We start from the raw sequence: 16,812 nt of genomic DNA on the forward strand, positions 1-16,812 counted from the left end.
GTCTCAGAGCAAAGGGAGCCTCGTGGTGACAGCTTCCCTTCAGACAGGACATGGAACAGGTCAAGCTGCCCCCTCAGAGCCACAGCAAGGTCCAGAACCAGAGTACAGGGGCTGTACACACAAATGACCAGCAGCTACCAGGCCTTACGGCACAGCTCGCTGCCACGCTGGGAAACTTGAGCCTAAAAGTAAGACACTAAATGGTAAACTTTGTCAAGTACTGAAGTTGTCTTCCAAAGTGCTAAGCCATGTTTGTTAAAGCTATGGCAAAGTAACAAAAGTAGAATCTTGGAGCAGCTAACAATTGAAGTCTTCACTACTCACACTGACACTGGGAAAGGTCCCTGCTGGGGTGGCACAATTCCCCAAAGCAAAGCATTTTGATGGCTGTGTGCTGGAATTTGGGGAATTTGCTTTAACAAAAAAGTTTTCTGTACAGTTCTTTACAGCACATTCACAACAGAGATCCTACTCTAGCGAACAGAGCAGGGCTATGAAACATCCAGATTTCCTTCAGTTCGGCTGTGAGGACAGGGCAACATTGCAGGGGGGGCCAGGCAGGAATCAAGACTGCAGGACATGCCATGGGGAAGAGTTATGGGTTAGGAAACAGCCATTAAAAACAAAACAAATCTGATGAACCGCTTTGCACTGAAGTATTAAATTAAGCCCAGTAAACAGGAAGGTTTTAAAGTGTCAGTTTTCTCACTGCAGCTCTCTTTGGAATCCCAGAATCCTAGGATGGTTGGACTTGGAAGGAACCTTAAACACCATGTCAGTCCAAGCCCCTGCCATGGGCAGCAATACCTCTCACAAGATGCAAAACTCACCTTTGTTCACAAGAAAATGTCTTAATGAACCTTTCCTAGGGAATCAGATTACCTCTAGCTGCAAGACAATCCCAAACTCATTCTGTGCCAATCAATTCTTCAGATGGATAACAGTCACCGAATTCCAACATTTAACACATTCCTTGGCATATGCTACTATTGAACAGACTTCCTTGGCCACCCAACACTCCACACTTCACAGAGGCTACTAAAACTGTGTCTGATGGAGCAGAAATCCAGATTTACCTGGACAAAATGAAGCCATTCCAAACCGGAACACTGGATCAGATATCATGCATTAGGAACAAAAAATCATCTCAAACACTGGAATGCACTGGAGGTCATTTAGTCTCCTAAGGGAAAAACCAAAAAACCCAACCCAAAGACTAAATTAAATACAGCCCAGAATACTGTCTAGTCATATTACTGAGTATACTGAGTGCCTGAAGGCACCACGTGTGCTGTCCATGAAGATACTGGTGGTGCCTTATTTTAATATTAAAGAAGTTGTAGCTATAAAAAGAGTTAGTTCCATCCCAGTTTCCCAGCACTTATTTGTGCTCCTTGGTGGGGGCATAGTACAGTTCCATGGGTTTGTTCACTTTCCAGTACTTCTCACTGACCAGTTCCAGGGAAAAGGACCCATTTAGCACCTACAAGAGAACAGCAAAACAGGAATAAATTAGACAATCTGGTGTTATGCTGTGATACAGGCTACTTAAATCAATGCTTAAATGTGCTGGCTTGAAGGAGTCACCAGTAATGTGACACAAGTTGTGGGGGAAAAGAATGTAAGAGAATAGTGCAGAAAGCAATCTCACCCCTGAGGAGTTGCAGCTGCACTCATCACCAAAGATCAGGAACAGGCCTGCCCTGAACAGGCCACAGCTGTGTCCAATAAGGATGGGTGCTATAAAAGAGTGGCTTAGGTGGGTGAGAAGGGAGTTGGAGCTTGTTGGTTGTGCCGTGAGGAAGGAGTCAGTGCTGTAAAGAGCTGCCTGTGAAAAATCTCTGAGAAGGTAGGGGAGCTTTGCACTAAGATGACAGCAACAAGTTGCAAGCTAAAAACCACAAAGATTCTCAAGTGTGTAAGCTGGGTCATGGTTGGTGCTATTGCTGCATTCTCCCCATTTAATTTCTATGCCTCCTTTTCTACCAACCAAGTTTTTGCCAAAAAACAACTGATCTGCTGCTAAATAAGCTCGTGCAGTGAACTTCCCCTGAGCCCAGCAGTGTGTCTGGAGCAGGGGTGCAGCAGGGCTGTGCCCAGCCGGGCGCGGTGCTTACAGTGAACTGGCCGGCGGCGGTGGCGATGTAGATGGTGTACTGCTTCTCACTGGCCGTGTCCAGGTTCATCTGGTTGGACTCTCCTTTGCTCCGCAGCTCCTCCAAGGCCAGCCTCACTGCCAGGTACTTGGACAGGTGATCAACTGTGGCATTGCCTGAGGTCTTGATGTACCTGTGACAGCAGCCAAGAAGAATTTCCACAGATTGTCAGTAATGACTGAACAGCAGCTGTGGGAAAAGCCATCTGCAATGCCTCAAATATTAAAGGTCAGCTGTGAAAACGCCTTTAGAGACAGTTCCCAGCTGAAGATTTGCATAGATTTACACACATCACAGAGAGATGTCTCATCAGCAGACAAAGCCAAGAAAAGACCTGAGGAAACACCATAAAACTACTCTCTGCTGTGAGCCAAAACTTGCAATCTGTGCTTGCACTGGATTATGAACAAAAAAAGTCAGGAAAAGCTGCCAGCCTGCAAATCCTGCTGACACAAAGCTGCTCTGGAAACCGCTGACGCTTATACAAGGTTTGTTTATTCCCAAAGAATCTTAGCGTGAGTAGAAAGAGGCTGATGTAACACGATCATCCCACTACTGAACTGCAATGCTAGAAAACCTTAAAAAATCTTTATTTGTGATCAAAAGCTTAAAACAGCTTAAGATCGTATTTTTTATAATAGTTGAGCAGTACTACCTACCTGACTTGGAACAGAAAGAAGGGGAGAGTGCTTATTTGCATCTGGCCTTGGCACAGGGTGCCAAGAGAAGCTGTGGCTGCCCCTGGATCCCTGGCAGTGTCCAAGGCCAGGCTGGATGGGACTTGGAGCAAGCTGGGATAGTGGAAGGTGTCCCTTCCATGGCAGGGGTGGCACTAGATGGGCTTTAGGGTCCCTGCCACTTCATCCTGTGATACAGTTAAACAGGATGCAGTGTAATTGAAGTAAATTGATGTTCAGAAGCCCCAAGAACTGATGGAAAACCAAATCACCAGGCAACAGCAGCAGAACACCAGGAGATGGCAAAGGGCCACTGACCTTGTCTGCGCACTGTCATCGTTCTCCATGAGGGTGGGGTGAGGCCTGAACACCAGCTCGATCTCACTGGCCCCGTCCATCACGGGATCTATGGCCACAGTGGTGTTGTTGTTGTCCAGCTCCAGCCCAGAGTCATCTGAGGTTTTGGTCCTCTTGTTGCTGGGCCCAGCTTCCTGGTTGCTGTGTGTGGAGGCGTTGCTGCAGTGGGAGCTGTCGCCGTTGTCCTCGGCCCCGCTGCCGTTCTCAATCTGCTGCTTCTTGCCCCGCTGCAACCTGGCCACAAACAGGCACAGACACAGCCTGACCCATCCAGAATACAGCCAGGTCACAACACACCTCCTCCCCAGGTGAGGCATGTGCACATGCAAGCACTGAACATTTCAGAGAGATTTAAAGTTAAAAAACTTACTAATATTAGTTCTTTAGTAGAGAAAGATACTCATAGCCAGACCTTTTCATTCTTTCATGACCCTCAAATACCTTTTAGCTATGTTTTAAGACTGTTTTAACTTCACACTGTTGTTTTTCAGGCAATTGCAGACCATTATTTTCATCCAAGCATGGATTAGAATTATTACACATTATTAGAATTATCACATCCACATGTGATTGAAATTATTAAATCACACCATGTTTATCATGCAAAGTTTGGAGCCTCTCTCCCAGCTGGCTCTCTTAGGTTTAAATGCACATCTGGAATTTCACCATGGTGTAAAGACCACATATTCCAGCCTGTGAATTAAGTCACAACTAAGCCTCAAGTCCTGGTATTCTGTGCATTTACTGGTATGTAAGGGGGTAGCATTTTGGTACAGGATTCATGGTGTTATGGTTTCTTATCTAAGACACGACAGTCATAATTGGGTAAGGCTAAGCTGAAGTTTCTGTCAGGCTGCCACAGAAGTTGCAGGGAGTGATACAGAGATTTCTGATAGTAGATAAAAGGTTAAAAATCCTTTTGCCAAAGGTTAAAAACTGTTTTGGCAGGTACCAGAGGAGGAACAGATTCTCAAGCTCCACAGGACACGAGGACAGGCATTGTATTTTTAGCCTCAAGGCAAACGAGGTGATTATGTACCTGTTCATAGCCTGAATCTTTAATCCCTCCTCGATGCTGTGACTCAGGGCTTGCTGGTTGTTGTGCTTGCTGATCCTGGCCAGCACCCTCTCCTGATGAGCCTCGTACTCATCCCGGCTCGGGTAAATCTTACTGATGAGAGCGTCGAAATTGGGGTCTGGCCGCAGGGATCTTTTGGAAACGAGCTTTTTGCGACATGTGGGACATTCTTTGTTCCTGGACACGGACAGGAAGGAAGCAAACAACACTTAACGCTCCAGCAGTAACAAAACTCTGCCCTGGTGCTTCCATTCTTGGTCACAGTGCTCACTAAGACTCAGTGTTTATAGTAAATTTGGAAAGGGGCTTCTGTCTCTTGACATGTCAGGTGGTTGCAGATATTTAAACAAAGATCCCAAACAGATCTCTCCCTGGTGCTTTTCTATTTTAAAGTATGTTTGAGCAAACTTTAGACTGAAGAGATCACAAGTCCTAAGTTCCCTTCTTCTCTTCTTTTTCTGGATGGATTTTTACCTAGAAAAAATGGATGTCTAATGGAAATTACAAAGAGGCATAGTCTTAGGAGGAAATTCTTCCCTGTGAGGGTGGGCAGGCCCTGGCACAGGGTGCCCAGAGAAACTGTGGCTGCCCCTGAACCCCTGGCAGTGTCCAAGGCCAGGTTGGATGGGGCTTGGAGCACCCTGGGCTGGTGGAAGGTGTCCCTGCCCATGGCAGCAGTGGGACTGGATGGGCTTTAAGGTTCCTTCCAAGACAAACCATTCCGGGATTCTATGATTCCATTTTTTCCAACACTCACAGGACACATAATTTGAAATGGCTGAAGGTCACATAATTTGAAATATATCGTTAGGAAAAGAAAGAATAAGGGAAAATGAACCCCATTTTTGTCAGTAATGTGTATTTTTGTTTCACTGTTACTGGACCTAAGGGACAAAAAGAATACAAAAAAGGCCTTCAACTCCTTGCAAGACACAAAATTATGAAATTATTTTTCATGAGGAAGCAATTTGATCTGTCTTGCAGAAATGGCTGAACATGGAAAAACAGGATTTGAAAAGTGTGCTGCACATTCAGAAACTCCCAGTGCACAGTGACTGTCCCACATCAACCCTGCCAAGGACATTTCCACCTGAAGTGCAATGGACTGTCTAAGCCTTCTTCCCTCCAGTGTTCATCCCTGCTCCTGGCAGCATCCCCTTCTTGTCCTCTGGCAGTGTTCCATCCCTCTTCCCAGCAGTGTCCCCTCCCCATGCCCTGGCAGTGTCCCATTCCCATGCCCCGGCAGTGTCACCTCCCCATGCCTTGGCAGTGTCATCCCCGCCGCATCCTGGCAGTGACCCCTCCCTGGCAGTGTCCTCTCCCTGTTCATTGGCAGTGTCCCTCCCCCACACCCTGACAGTGTCCCCTGGCAGTGTCCCTCCCCCGTGCCCTGGCCGTGTCCCCTGGTAGTGCTCACGTACCCGCTCCTGAGGGCAGTGATGATGCAGTCGGCGCAGAAGCGATGCAGACACTCCTTGGTGGTCATGGTGTTCTTGAGCATGTCCAGGCAGATGGGACACATGAGCTCGCTGTGCAGGCTCCTGGGGGACACCACGATCTCCAGGCCATCTGTGATGGCTTCCTGGCAGCAAAGAAGGGAAAGGTTCTTTCCTGGGATTGAGTCCCCTCCTCATGGAGATAGTGTGTTTCACCCAAGGAACACAGCAGAGAGACATGACACACAAACACATCAAGCACACAAAACCCCAGTGCTGCCAGCCCTGCAACACACAATAAACATAAGGAGCTGCTGGAGAGGGTCCAGGGGAGGCCATGAAGCTGATGAAGGGTTTGGAGCATCTCTCTGATGAAGAGAGACTGTGGGAGTTGGGCCTGGTCAGTCTGGACGAGAGAGGATGGAGAGGGGAATCTCATCAATATATAGAAGTATCTCCAAGGGGTGTCAGAGAACAGTGCCAGACTCTGTTAAGAGCTGCCAGTGGGTAAAGCTCTGATGTTTGTAAGGACATAAAGGATGAGGAGCGATGGCCATAAGCTAAAACACAAGCTCCACTCAACACGAGGAAGAACTTCTTTCCTTGGAAGGTGCAGAGCCCTAAACAGCTGCCCAGGGAGTGGAGTCCCCCTCTCTGGAGACATCCCAAACCCCCCGGGATGTGCCCCTGTGTCACCTGCTCTGGTGACCCTGCCTGGGGGCTGGGTGACCTCCAGAGGTACCTCCCAAGCCCAGCAGTGCCACAGCTCTGTGATTACCTGGGGTGTTCTCTGCAGCTCGTACAGACTGAGCTCCCAGGTCTTGCTCAGAGGCTGCGTCCCGTTGGTCTGCACGGCCTGAGACATGGCTGGGGAAAGAAGGGACAGGGGCTGAGCACTCAGGTGGGTCTGGCTCAGGATCCTCTCCCCTCCCAAGCCACAGCAGTGTGTGTCCAGCCCAGCAGAGGCTCCAGGGAACAGCAGTCCCCCCACGTACCAGGCTCTGCTGTGTCACACAAGGATAATCCCCTGCTTGTACCACTCAGGAGAACTGGGGGAGCTGCTCAGCCGTGAACGCTTGGCAAAAATCAATTCAGTAGCTAAACAAAAGTGACACAGAACTGAGGGCCAGAGAACACGGGCCACAAATGCCACCTGATGTGGAAAACATTCCTCAAACATCCACTTCCAAACAGGCACATGGGTCAGGCAGGGTCTGCTTCCTACACCGAGGGGAAGGGCAAAATGAGACAGGACACAGCACACCAGTCAAATGTGCTCACTGGAGCACACCACGAGGGCTTTTCCTTGTTCAAAACACATCCCATGGGCTTTCCCAGCAGAAGTTTGAAGGATACTCAAAGATCAAGAGAAACCCAGTCACTGCATAATTTAAATAGTAATAATAATAATGATAATGATAATTTCAAAAACCCAAAGAGAAACTGAACTGCTGTTCCATCAAAATTTTACTATTATTATATGAGATGAGGCAAAATTACCACATAGAGTCACTGCAGATGTGGGAAAAGTCTGGTCAAAGTGACAGAAGAAAATTATGTTTCTGAACAGAAAATACTTTTATGCTGGGGGAGAGAAGGCATTGCTTCCCATGACTCAAAAAATGCCTGCCTTGAGCAGGAAAGCTTATCCCAGAGAGTGGTATGTTTAAAAAAATAATTTTAATTATGTAAGTGGCAAGACTGCAGTTGCAGACCTTTTTTGTAGGTGGAAGAAGTAGAAGTGCTTTTATTCCTTCTTTAAATCTGGGTTTCTAGACCCTTCTATTCAGCAGCCAAATATATTTTCTATTGGCATCTACCACATACATTATAATCTATTTTCCAACTCATTAAGTTCCCCATGAAAAGTCCCAAACTCTCTGGAGAACAAGGTTACTACATAAGCTTTAATTAATTGTAAAGGGAAAAGCAAGATAAGCTGTGCAGAGTATTAGATCTACTTTCATCCAGGCACAGAAATCAGAGTCTTCTCACTGGGTATTATCCTTCTTTTTGAGGAAGGAGGGGGAAAAAAAAGTCTGACATAAAATAGCCACATCCACTACTATGTCTATTAATTAGAATCACAGAATCCTGCAATACTTTGGGTTTGAAGGAAGCTTTAAGACCATCCAGTTCCAGCCCCTGCTATGGGCAGGGACACTTTCCACTATCCCAGGTTGCTCCAAGCCCTGTCCAACCTGGCCTCGGACATTCCCAGGGATGGGGCAGCCACAGCTTCTCTGGGCAATCTGTGCCAGGGCCTCCCCACCCTCACAGGCAGAAATTTCTTCCCGACATCCCATCTAACCCTGCCCTCTGGCAGTCCAAACCTCTCCCTCTCAGAGCCACCAACAAGCAGTAGTTGTTTGGATTAATGCTGTGGCCAGAGGGCCATTCTTGTCAATCATTAAGAAAACCACCTTAATCAATATTTTATGGGTCCCTCCAACCCTTCAGACTGACTCAGTCTTCAGGCACAGCAAAAACCCTGAGCACAAACTCCATAATTACAGGGTAACACATCTGTCACTATCAAAGTCAGACAGGATTGATAAATCAACGTATTACACCTCAACATATCTGAAGAAAACCAGTTGGGATTTAAAAATTTAAGAATATAAGCCTTGTTCCTGAAGCACTGGAAAACAGGCATTTACAGGAAAAATACAAGTAAGAAACACCCTGTCTGGAAGGCCCTTGGATCTCTTGCCTGCTCACTGGCTGGGGAATTTATGCTGGGATGTCCTTCTTCCAAATGTGCTTGCACAAAAAACTCCAGCAGACTAATATCCACACTTGTTACACACCACATCCACTTCAGAACCTCTTAAACAGAAATATACCTAATTATTTACTCCAATGTAGTCATGACTGAAGTAGGGTGGGCATTTGGATATCCCACTCCTGAAACTGTCCAGTAAAACTGTCCACTTAGAGCAGTCAGATCTGTGGGCATCCAAAGGAGGAGCTCAGCATCACCATTTCTCTGCTCCTGCCCTTCCCAGCTCATTTTTCACAGGTTTCCACCCTCAGATCCACCAGTGAGTAAAAGCTCCTTAGTCCTATTGCTGAAAAAGTGTCAGGTCTGAATATGTAACATTTGCTGAGCTCTAGCCCAGCACTAACCTTGATGGTGGTCCTGCTTGAAACAGGGAGCAGGGGATGCCATCAGGGATCCCTCACAATCTGGATTATGCTCCAAAATGCTTTGCAGGGCCTGTTTCAGCCCAGACAAAGGCCAGAGAGCATCTGCAGTGTGGTTGTGTCAGCACACCTTGAGATCAGAGAAAGGCTGGAATGGTACCCAGCAGCTGGAGAGAGAACCCACAAACCCAGCTCAGGTGTGACCATAACCACACCACCCCCATTCAACTTTCTGTGATACTTCCATGAAAAAAAAACCTCTTATGAGGAAAAAAATTGCATCAGGCTCTTTAAAAAAAAAGATTACACATATTTTTAGAGAGTATTAAAATCTTAGAAATAAATGATTTCTGTTCCAAGTTGTAAAAGGTAAATATTTGGACTTAAAACAGTAAGACAGTCAGACCTCTATTGAGTGTGCCAAATTCAACAGCACTTTCAACCATTTCTGGGTTTTCTTCCTCAGGATTAATTCCTTTAAAAACAGGTATTCATAGTGAAGTTACTTGGAAATTTAAAAGGTTTAGAGCTTTAAGTTTTACTCTCTCTCACACTATGACTAGCATTGGGAACAGACTGCACGTTTTCACAGAGTACTCAATCAATTTCAGATTATTCAATTAAAGCATTCTGAAATTTAAGGTTTTTTCTGGTTTTATTTGTTGGCTTAGAGCTTGATTGGAAAGAAAAAATCCACACAATCTGGAAGACACTATTTGAAGGAATTAACCTTCCCTGCACTTCCCTGGCAGTTCAGGTAGCTTTACATCCAGCTGTAATCCAGGACAACTGGTACTAGATTATAATCTAGTATGTTTAGTATTCACTCTGAAGTTATGTGATGACATCTGACTGAGGGAAAAAATAATACTGGCATTTCTGAAACCTTGGAAGCACATGGTCTTTTACAGCTTCCTGGCTGTTATTTACTCTCCTAAGAAAGTGTTTTGCCTTTGAGGTATGGCATCTTCCAGCTCACAGCCAGTCACAATTCCCTGGCCCTGAGATGGATCAATGCATGGAGCTGGGCAGCATTTCCAACCTGGCTGTCAAGCTGCTGCTCCTGGCCTGGAGACACTGGAGTGTGGCCTCACACAAACCACCTGCTGTGCATCTGGACACCTCTGGAAGGGCTCCATGAATCCCATGCTGACAGAAGCATCCAAAGGGAGATAATCCTCCTGGTTCAGATGTCAAGGGCAACAGGGGAAAATAAAGTACCAAATTAAACTGTTGATCAAACTCCAGGCTGTTTTATGAGTGCTGGGAACAGCCATGTACTTCTGGACATAACACAAAGATGTGACTGATTTTAGGTTGGTGCTTCTCTGTATATTTACAGCAGGAAAGTGTAGCAGCATTGAAGCACCCTGAGCCCAGGTACATCCCTCCTGCGGAGCTGAGGCTCAAATTTCAGTTTATTCTAACAAGGTCTGTACTCTGTATGGATCTAGCTCTTCACACCACTCCCAGATCACTCCATTCCTGTCAATAACCTTCAGCCCTCAGTGTCAGCTCCTCATTCCCAGTTCTGTACCCTACCTTCTGAGACATTTCCTCAGCTAGAAAAACTGGAATACATAAAAATACCATGACATTTCCAGAGAACTATCTATATCATCAGTTGCCTCTAAGGTGTCCAGAATTCACCTGCTCAAACTCATCACATGTCAAACACAAGCTATTCCTAAATTACAAAGCCTAGACTTTTTTTTTTTTAATCTCAAAGGATTAATTTGAAGACTTTTCAGGTTTTGGTACACACACACACACACAGAAAAGCAAACATTGCCCACTGTTCTAATGCTTCAGGCAGTAAGATTATTTTAATCATTAGAGCTCAAATCCCGGAACTGAGCCTTTCACATCACCTATATCTCATCCAAAGTAGTATGAAAATATGTTACAACATTAATGCCTGCTGCCAGGAGTAGAAACAAAACCCAAAACTGTAACAGGAACAGCAACTTTTCACTGTTGATGTGGGTCAATAGATCAGGCAAACACTTGACCTCAAATGTGCCAAAGACCTTAGCCAAGAATTCATATAAAAAGGAAAACAGCCAATACCAAGCTATAATTTAGCCCTGTGAAGCAACAATATTAAGCAGAACTCTGGGGGAGTGAGTAGAATTGTGATTTTATCTGCTGCTTGTTAAATTTTACGCCAAGTTTTTCATATTATCAAGCATGGTACCGCATAGTATGTGTGTGACTACCCAGGTGAATTTCAAAAATAAAGTCCTTTATCTCTTAAATTAACATTGGACTTCAGAATTAATCACCAGCTGAGAAGGTGAAAAGCCAAAGTTCCTTTCTAAAATTCATTTCAGTGCTGTATCAGATCAGAACAGGAGGGATAAAGGACTGAAAACTTTTGGGAGCAAACAAAAGTAAAGCTTCAAACTCCAGAGAAGTTGAATCCGTCACAGCAGCTAAACTGTACAAATAATTCATAATAAGTGTTGCCTTAGGATATTTTTAATGAGATTTAGTTTTTAATTTTTCCTTGCCCTGCTCTGCTGGCACATTTTTTGAGGCTAACCACTCTCTTGTTGTGTCCTTGAAGTAACAGCTGCCAAAAGCAAGATCTGAGCACTTCAACCACTGAAGTGAAGTTTAATTATTTCAGCACCTCTGTTGTAGCCTTTAAATTTTCTGTACATTTTAACAAAAATTCTATAAACATCCATGCACTACAATTCAGAATCTTCTGCATCTTCATAAATACTGTGGTTCTGCCAGAGATATGTGCAGGATTCCAGGTTCCTTCCAAGAGCTATGTTAGAGAGCCATAAGGATTGCTCTCCCACTTGGCAGTGAAGCCACAACCAACAGCGACAGAATTTTCTTGATGAGAACAAAAAGACAGCTTGGTTATTAATAAACAGAAAATAAACTCCCCCACAACGCTTGAGAGACAAAAAGACTCAAGCAATTTTACGTCTGATTGACTTAATAGCTGCAATAAATATAATAAAAGCAAAACAGTGAAGTTGGCAAGCGGGCAGCTCTTACCTAAAGTGGGGCAACAGCAAAGAACAATTTCTGCTTCAAGGACTCCCCCACAAGTAAGACTGTCCATTTTGTGAACAGTACTACAGGAGCAACACTTAATACAATTTAAACCAATACTTACACAAAACAGTGCAAGGTTATTCCCAAGAGGTGAAGAGTAAAGAATTATTAGGTTTTAATTAGTTAGCAGAACACTACTGCTAACTCCCCGCTGTCTGCAAGAGAGCTCCAGGATCCACAAGTGGGGGGAAAGCAGACAGGGATAATTCCTAAAATATTTCTCCACTGCAACAAGTCTAAACAGCTCCACAATATCAAATGCTGCTCATTCCTTCGAAAATTAAGAATTTAAGGTCAGCTCTGACAGCCAGTCATTTGAATCAACAGAAAACCAAGCAGAAGCAAGCTGAGGCTCAGCAGTATCTCTTCAACAATCTCTTTACTCTCTGTTTGCTTCATGATTAAGCTGCTGACCTATTCAGAAAAAAAAAAAACAGGTAAAAGGTATTTAAGGAAAAAAAAAAAAGTGGAAGAAATTCCTTTACTCCAATGCTTCTTTCATGCATGTTCCTGGAGCTGGTGCTTCAGTAAGAGGAGATTCAGTGCTCCTAAGAAAAATACAACGGAGCAGTCGCAGACCAGAGTCTCATTTTTAAAGCTCATTTCCCTCCCCCATTACTTTTTTTTTTTTTTTTGTAAGCAAGAGAAAGAGTTAAAAGAAAGATGAAGAAATTCACTTAGCCCAATGTCTATTTCACATATAAGACTGATGGCTTTCCTGTATCCTGTATTTCTAGTCAATGACAGCAGAGCACTGAAAATGCCAGAATTCTGCTCCTATCACCCAAGATGTCCAACCAAGTCCTTATACTCAACCCATTACCACTCATCACTCCTAAAACACAAAGCATCATTGACTAAGGGAAACCCATGCAATTTATTTTGCTGGCACTTGCATATTATTTCACCTCTAAGACGTGACAGAAAGTGCTTTTCTTGGCAGCTGCAGCAAGGCTGGTGCTTCAAAGCTTTGAAGCCAAAGGCCAACAATTTTAGCCACCGAAGAAGTGAAAAAATACCTCCAATGTCTGTGTCCCTCTATTATAAATTTGAATGCAGACAACAATATTATTAAACACCGTAACAATTCATGAGGATTCTTGATTTCTGTCATTGCTGAAAGGCACTGTCACAGTCACACCCAGCCACAAACTTGTACCTGACACCGCAGCTCATGCTGGCCAGCAAAAATTCCTCCCATCTCCAATAAAGCTAATCCTTCCAACAAATATTTTTAATTCCAAATATACTGCTTATCCATATCCGCTGCTGTCACAGCCAGCGCCTCTGTCTTCGCTGACAGCTGAATGTCAGCTCTGAGCTTGACATGATGTATAAGAAAGTCAAATTATCTCATTACACAAGTTTTTAATGGAAACACAGATGAATACAAATCAGAGCACCTCTGCAGGGAACTCCTATGACAAATCGAGTCTTTGTCACTGAATGAATGACATTCGACAAAAGAATTCTCCCCAAGCAATAATAATTTCACCTGCACACCAGTCACAGTTTTTGAAACGCAAGCAATTCCCTTTAATCCTTAAAAGCCCATGTGCAGTGCACAGTTATCACATAGAACTACAACCACTTCCAAACAGGGCTGGATTATGAATTATCGTACTGGAAATCATCTTTCTCTACTAGCTGTCCTCTGGATTTCTGCAGAATTAGGCACTTGATCCAATTATTTTCCATAGAAGAGGGTCTGAAAAACAAACAGCTTACAAAAATCCCGAGAAGAATATTGCTCAGTGCTCATTTTATAGACACACGGTGCCATAGGGTTGGTGCAAGGAAGGCGAGCGATCCAGAAGAGCTCCTGCAGAATGCAAAACTTGGCAAGAAGCAAGCGCTAAATTCGTACGGGAAGCAGCGGGAGCGATGTGGAGGGAGGAGACACATCCTCGGCTCCCGGCACAGCGTTCTCCTGCACCTGCTGCCCTGTGGGAAGCGACATTTTCCCGGGAGCAGCCGGGTGGCTCCCAGCCCGCGTGTGAGCATCACGCCCCGCCAGCACCGCTCGGCACGGGCTGCGGGACAGACAAAAGACCGGCAAGGCCGAGCTATAAATCACACCCAGGATCGCAGCGCTCAGGGGGGCGATGCGCAGGGCCAGGGGAGCGGCGCGGGGCCGTGTCCGTGAGCTGCCCCCGGCCGGGGATGGCAGCGGCGGTGCCGGCTGCTGCTGCTGCGCTACTGCGGCTGCGATGGAGCCGCGTTCTGCCTCTGCCTGCAGCTCCCGAGCTGCACACACGCACCTCATATGCATCCCTACGTGCACGCATAGGGAGATAGCTGCGTGCATATAGGTACGTGTGTACAGATGGACACCCCGGCTGCTCCGGGCTCGGCAGCCCCACGCTGGCCCGGGGGGCGGCTCGGTGCCCCACGACCCTGCAGCACGGCCGGGCTGGGGGCAATAAACGGGGGCTCCAGGCTGCCATAGGGCCGCTGGCCACGGCTCCTGTGGGACACCCCGACCCCCGCCCCGCCGGAATAGCCCGGCAGCCGCCCCGCCGCCTCCCCGCCCGGGGTCAGCCCCGCTCGGACACCGCGCCCTGGCACCCGCGGCTCCGCACCCGCCCCGGTCCCGCGGGGACAGAGAGCCCCGGCCCCGCGCTCACCGCCCGCCGGTGCCGCCTCAGTCCGTGGCCGGCGGTGCCGCCGCAGCCCCCGCAGCACAATATGGCGAGCGGCGGCTCCGCAATGGAGCTCGGGAAATAGAGGGGAGTTACATATTCATGGCCGGGGCTGGGCAGGGGGAGTGCGGACGGGGCCGCCGCGCCCGGGCCGCCCCGCGCCCTCCTCCGCCTCCTTCACGGCCGGGGCGCGGCGGCCGCTGCCGAGGCTCCTCGCTGCTTCCCCCGCCCTGCCCACACCTCCGGCCCCGCCGCCGCCAGCGCTCCATATCCTTTTCCCTTCCCTTTAGTTTCCCGTTCCCGGGATGCGGCACCGCGTCCTGCGGGGCTCCCTCCGCACCACTGCCCCTCTCCTTTGACCGCCCTCCCCGGCCAGGGGTGGCTGAGCTGCGCCAGGAGAGGCTCAGGTCGCACATCTGGAGGAATTCCTTCCCCGGAAAAGGGAATTAGACATTGGAGAGGGCTGGCTGCCCGGGGGGCGGTGGAGTCACTGTCCCTGGAGGTGTTTAAGGACAGGCTGGCTGTGGCACTTGTCCCACGGCGTGGCTGACAGGGTGGCGTTGGGCACAGGTTGCCCTCGATGGTGCCAGCGGTGTTTTCCAGCCCCGGTGCCTCTGTGGTTCCCTCAGCCAGTCCCGGGGCCGGAGGGCGGGCGGGTGGCGGTGCCGGGCCGCAGCGGGGCCGGCCTGAGCTGCCCCCGCTGTCCCCGGGGAGCTGGGTGAGCCTGCGGGCCGCAGGAATAGGGCGATTGCCGCCTCATTGCCGGCTCCGCCACCGCGCTGCCCCGGGGATGAATGCACGGCCTCTGCTGGCTCTGCTGCCGGAGCTCCGGGGCGCTCGGACACCGCTCCCCGAGGGACGTGCCCGGAGCACCAAGGCTGAGGGGAGCGCTGAGCCCGGGCAGGGCAGGGAGGCACCGAGCCCAGCGCCATCCCCGCAGCCCTCAGACCAGGGACAGAAGCTGGAGCGGGACTTGCGGCGTTTCTGTTCACGATACACCTTCAGGTGTTCTCCAGCATCTCCGCTCTGCGGTCCTGACCTGAAATAAACGCTTGTCTTCCCGTGTCTGCGTTTTAACGTTTGGCAAATTAAAATTGTTTTTATGAGCTTTGGGTCTATGAGAGGTGCCTTTACTGGTCTTGGCATTAACTGTTTTATAGCGATAGCAAGGCAGCGCACTTAGTGTAATTAAGTCTGGTGTGAGTAAAAAGTGAACAGAGATCAGACGTGAGTTTGAATTAATACTTCAGTCTTTAATCATGCAGCAACATAATTAAGATTATTCGATATGGAGTATTTAAGGCAATTCAATACAGAGTATTTAAGGCAATTCAGTATGAAGTATTGTAAGTTTTCCTAGAGTGTTATAGTTAGTGTTCTCATCATTAGAATATTTTATAAGTCGTGGTTTGGACCTTCACCTCTTCTTGCAAAACGTCACATATTTTTGAGACATTCTAGCCTAAGTCAGATCATTCCTAAGTAACTGTTTTTATGGAGTAATTACTTTATATGGAGTAGTTTTTAATGGGGTGCACTCCCTCGCACCCCTTATGACCTATACTGCAGCCTATATAATTGATCCTTACAAGACATTGATAAGTTAGTCAGGGGTAACGTCTCTATTTTCTAAGAGTGATCAAATGTCTCAGATAAATCCCAGAGGGAGTCAGCTGTGGACAGGATTGAACAGTCCTTGCTCTTGATTTGGTTTCTTAAAGAATTATTTTCCTGAAGTGGGTTATGTTGAGCTCTTTCAGTGTTAAAGCTGGTACAGAATGGAATAAGAGATTCTGATACATTCCTCTCCTTAGAATGACACTAGTCAGAACTAATGACTAAAATTTTCCTCAAATTTCAGATATTCAGCAGTGCCAAGGAGAGGAAAATGTTGTCTGGCAACTTATTGTGGTACCAGAAGTGCCCTTTGGTAAAAATTGCTTCTCTTGTTAATTGCCTGCAGCACTGAGATGAGTGAAGAAGTTCTGATACTAATGCACCACTGCTAGTAAAATTTTTCTATGTGAGAAAAGCTTAATGCTGTGAAAATTAGATTTGCAAAATGAGAGCATGCAGTTGTCAGGAAGGCAGATCTCCAAAAGCAGATGGAGTGCAAGTGTTGGAATCACAGAATCCCAGAATGGTTTGGGTTGGAAGGGACCTAAAATTCATCTCGTTCCAACCCCCTGCTATGGACAGGGACACCTTCCACTCTCTTAGGCTACTCCAAGCCCTGTCCAG

At 47.1% G+C, this 16,812-nt stretch overlaps 1 protein-coding gene across 1 annotated transcript; it reads right to left on the reverse strand.

The window, feature by feature from the left end:
- Positions 1-589: 589 nt before the first annotated feature.
- RNF2 (ring finger protein 2) lies at positions 590-14,739 on the reverse strand. Its single transcript, XM_054286125.1, has 7 exons — positions 14,557-14,739; positions 6,483-6,571; positions 5,690-5,850; positions 4,230-4,445; positions 3,152-3,424; positions 2,118-2,289; positions 590-1,483 (listed from the first exon to the last, which is right to left on the reverse strand). The coding sequence occupies exons 2-7, from the start codon at positions 6,567-6,569 to the stop codon at positions 1,382-1,384; spliced, it is 1,011 nt and encodes a 336-aa protein (XP_054142100.1). The 5' UTR covers positions 6,570-6,571; positions 14,557-14,739; the 3' UTR covers positions 590-1,381.
- Between the last annotated feature and the right edge of the window lie 2,073 nt (positions 14,740-16,812).

This window comes from Melozone crissalis, unplaced genomic scaffold (genome assembly GCF_028551555.1).
Source record: "Melozone crissalis strain CALT ecotype California unplaced genomic scaffold, PUWL_Pcris_2 ptg000045l_1, whole genome shotgun sequence".
NCBI classification, from domain to species: domain Eukaryota; kingdom Metazoa; phylum Chordata; class Aves; order Passeriformes; family Passerellidae; genus Melozone; species Melozone crissalis.

Coding starts and splice junctions, on each gene's coding strand:
- RNF2 (XM_054286125.1), bottom strand. CDS start 6,569: ATGTCTCAGGCCGTGCAGACCAACGGGACGCAGCCTCTGAGCAAGACC. Junction 5,851..6,482: donor AGCTGCAGAGAACACCCCAG/GTAATCACAGAG, acceptor CTTTGCTGCCAG/GAAGCCATCACAGATGGCCT. Junction 3,425..4,229: donor AAGATTCAGGCTATGAACAG/GTACATAATCAC, acceptor GTTTGTGGCCAG/GTTGCAGCGGGGCAAGAAGC.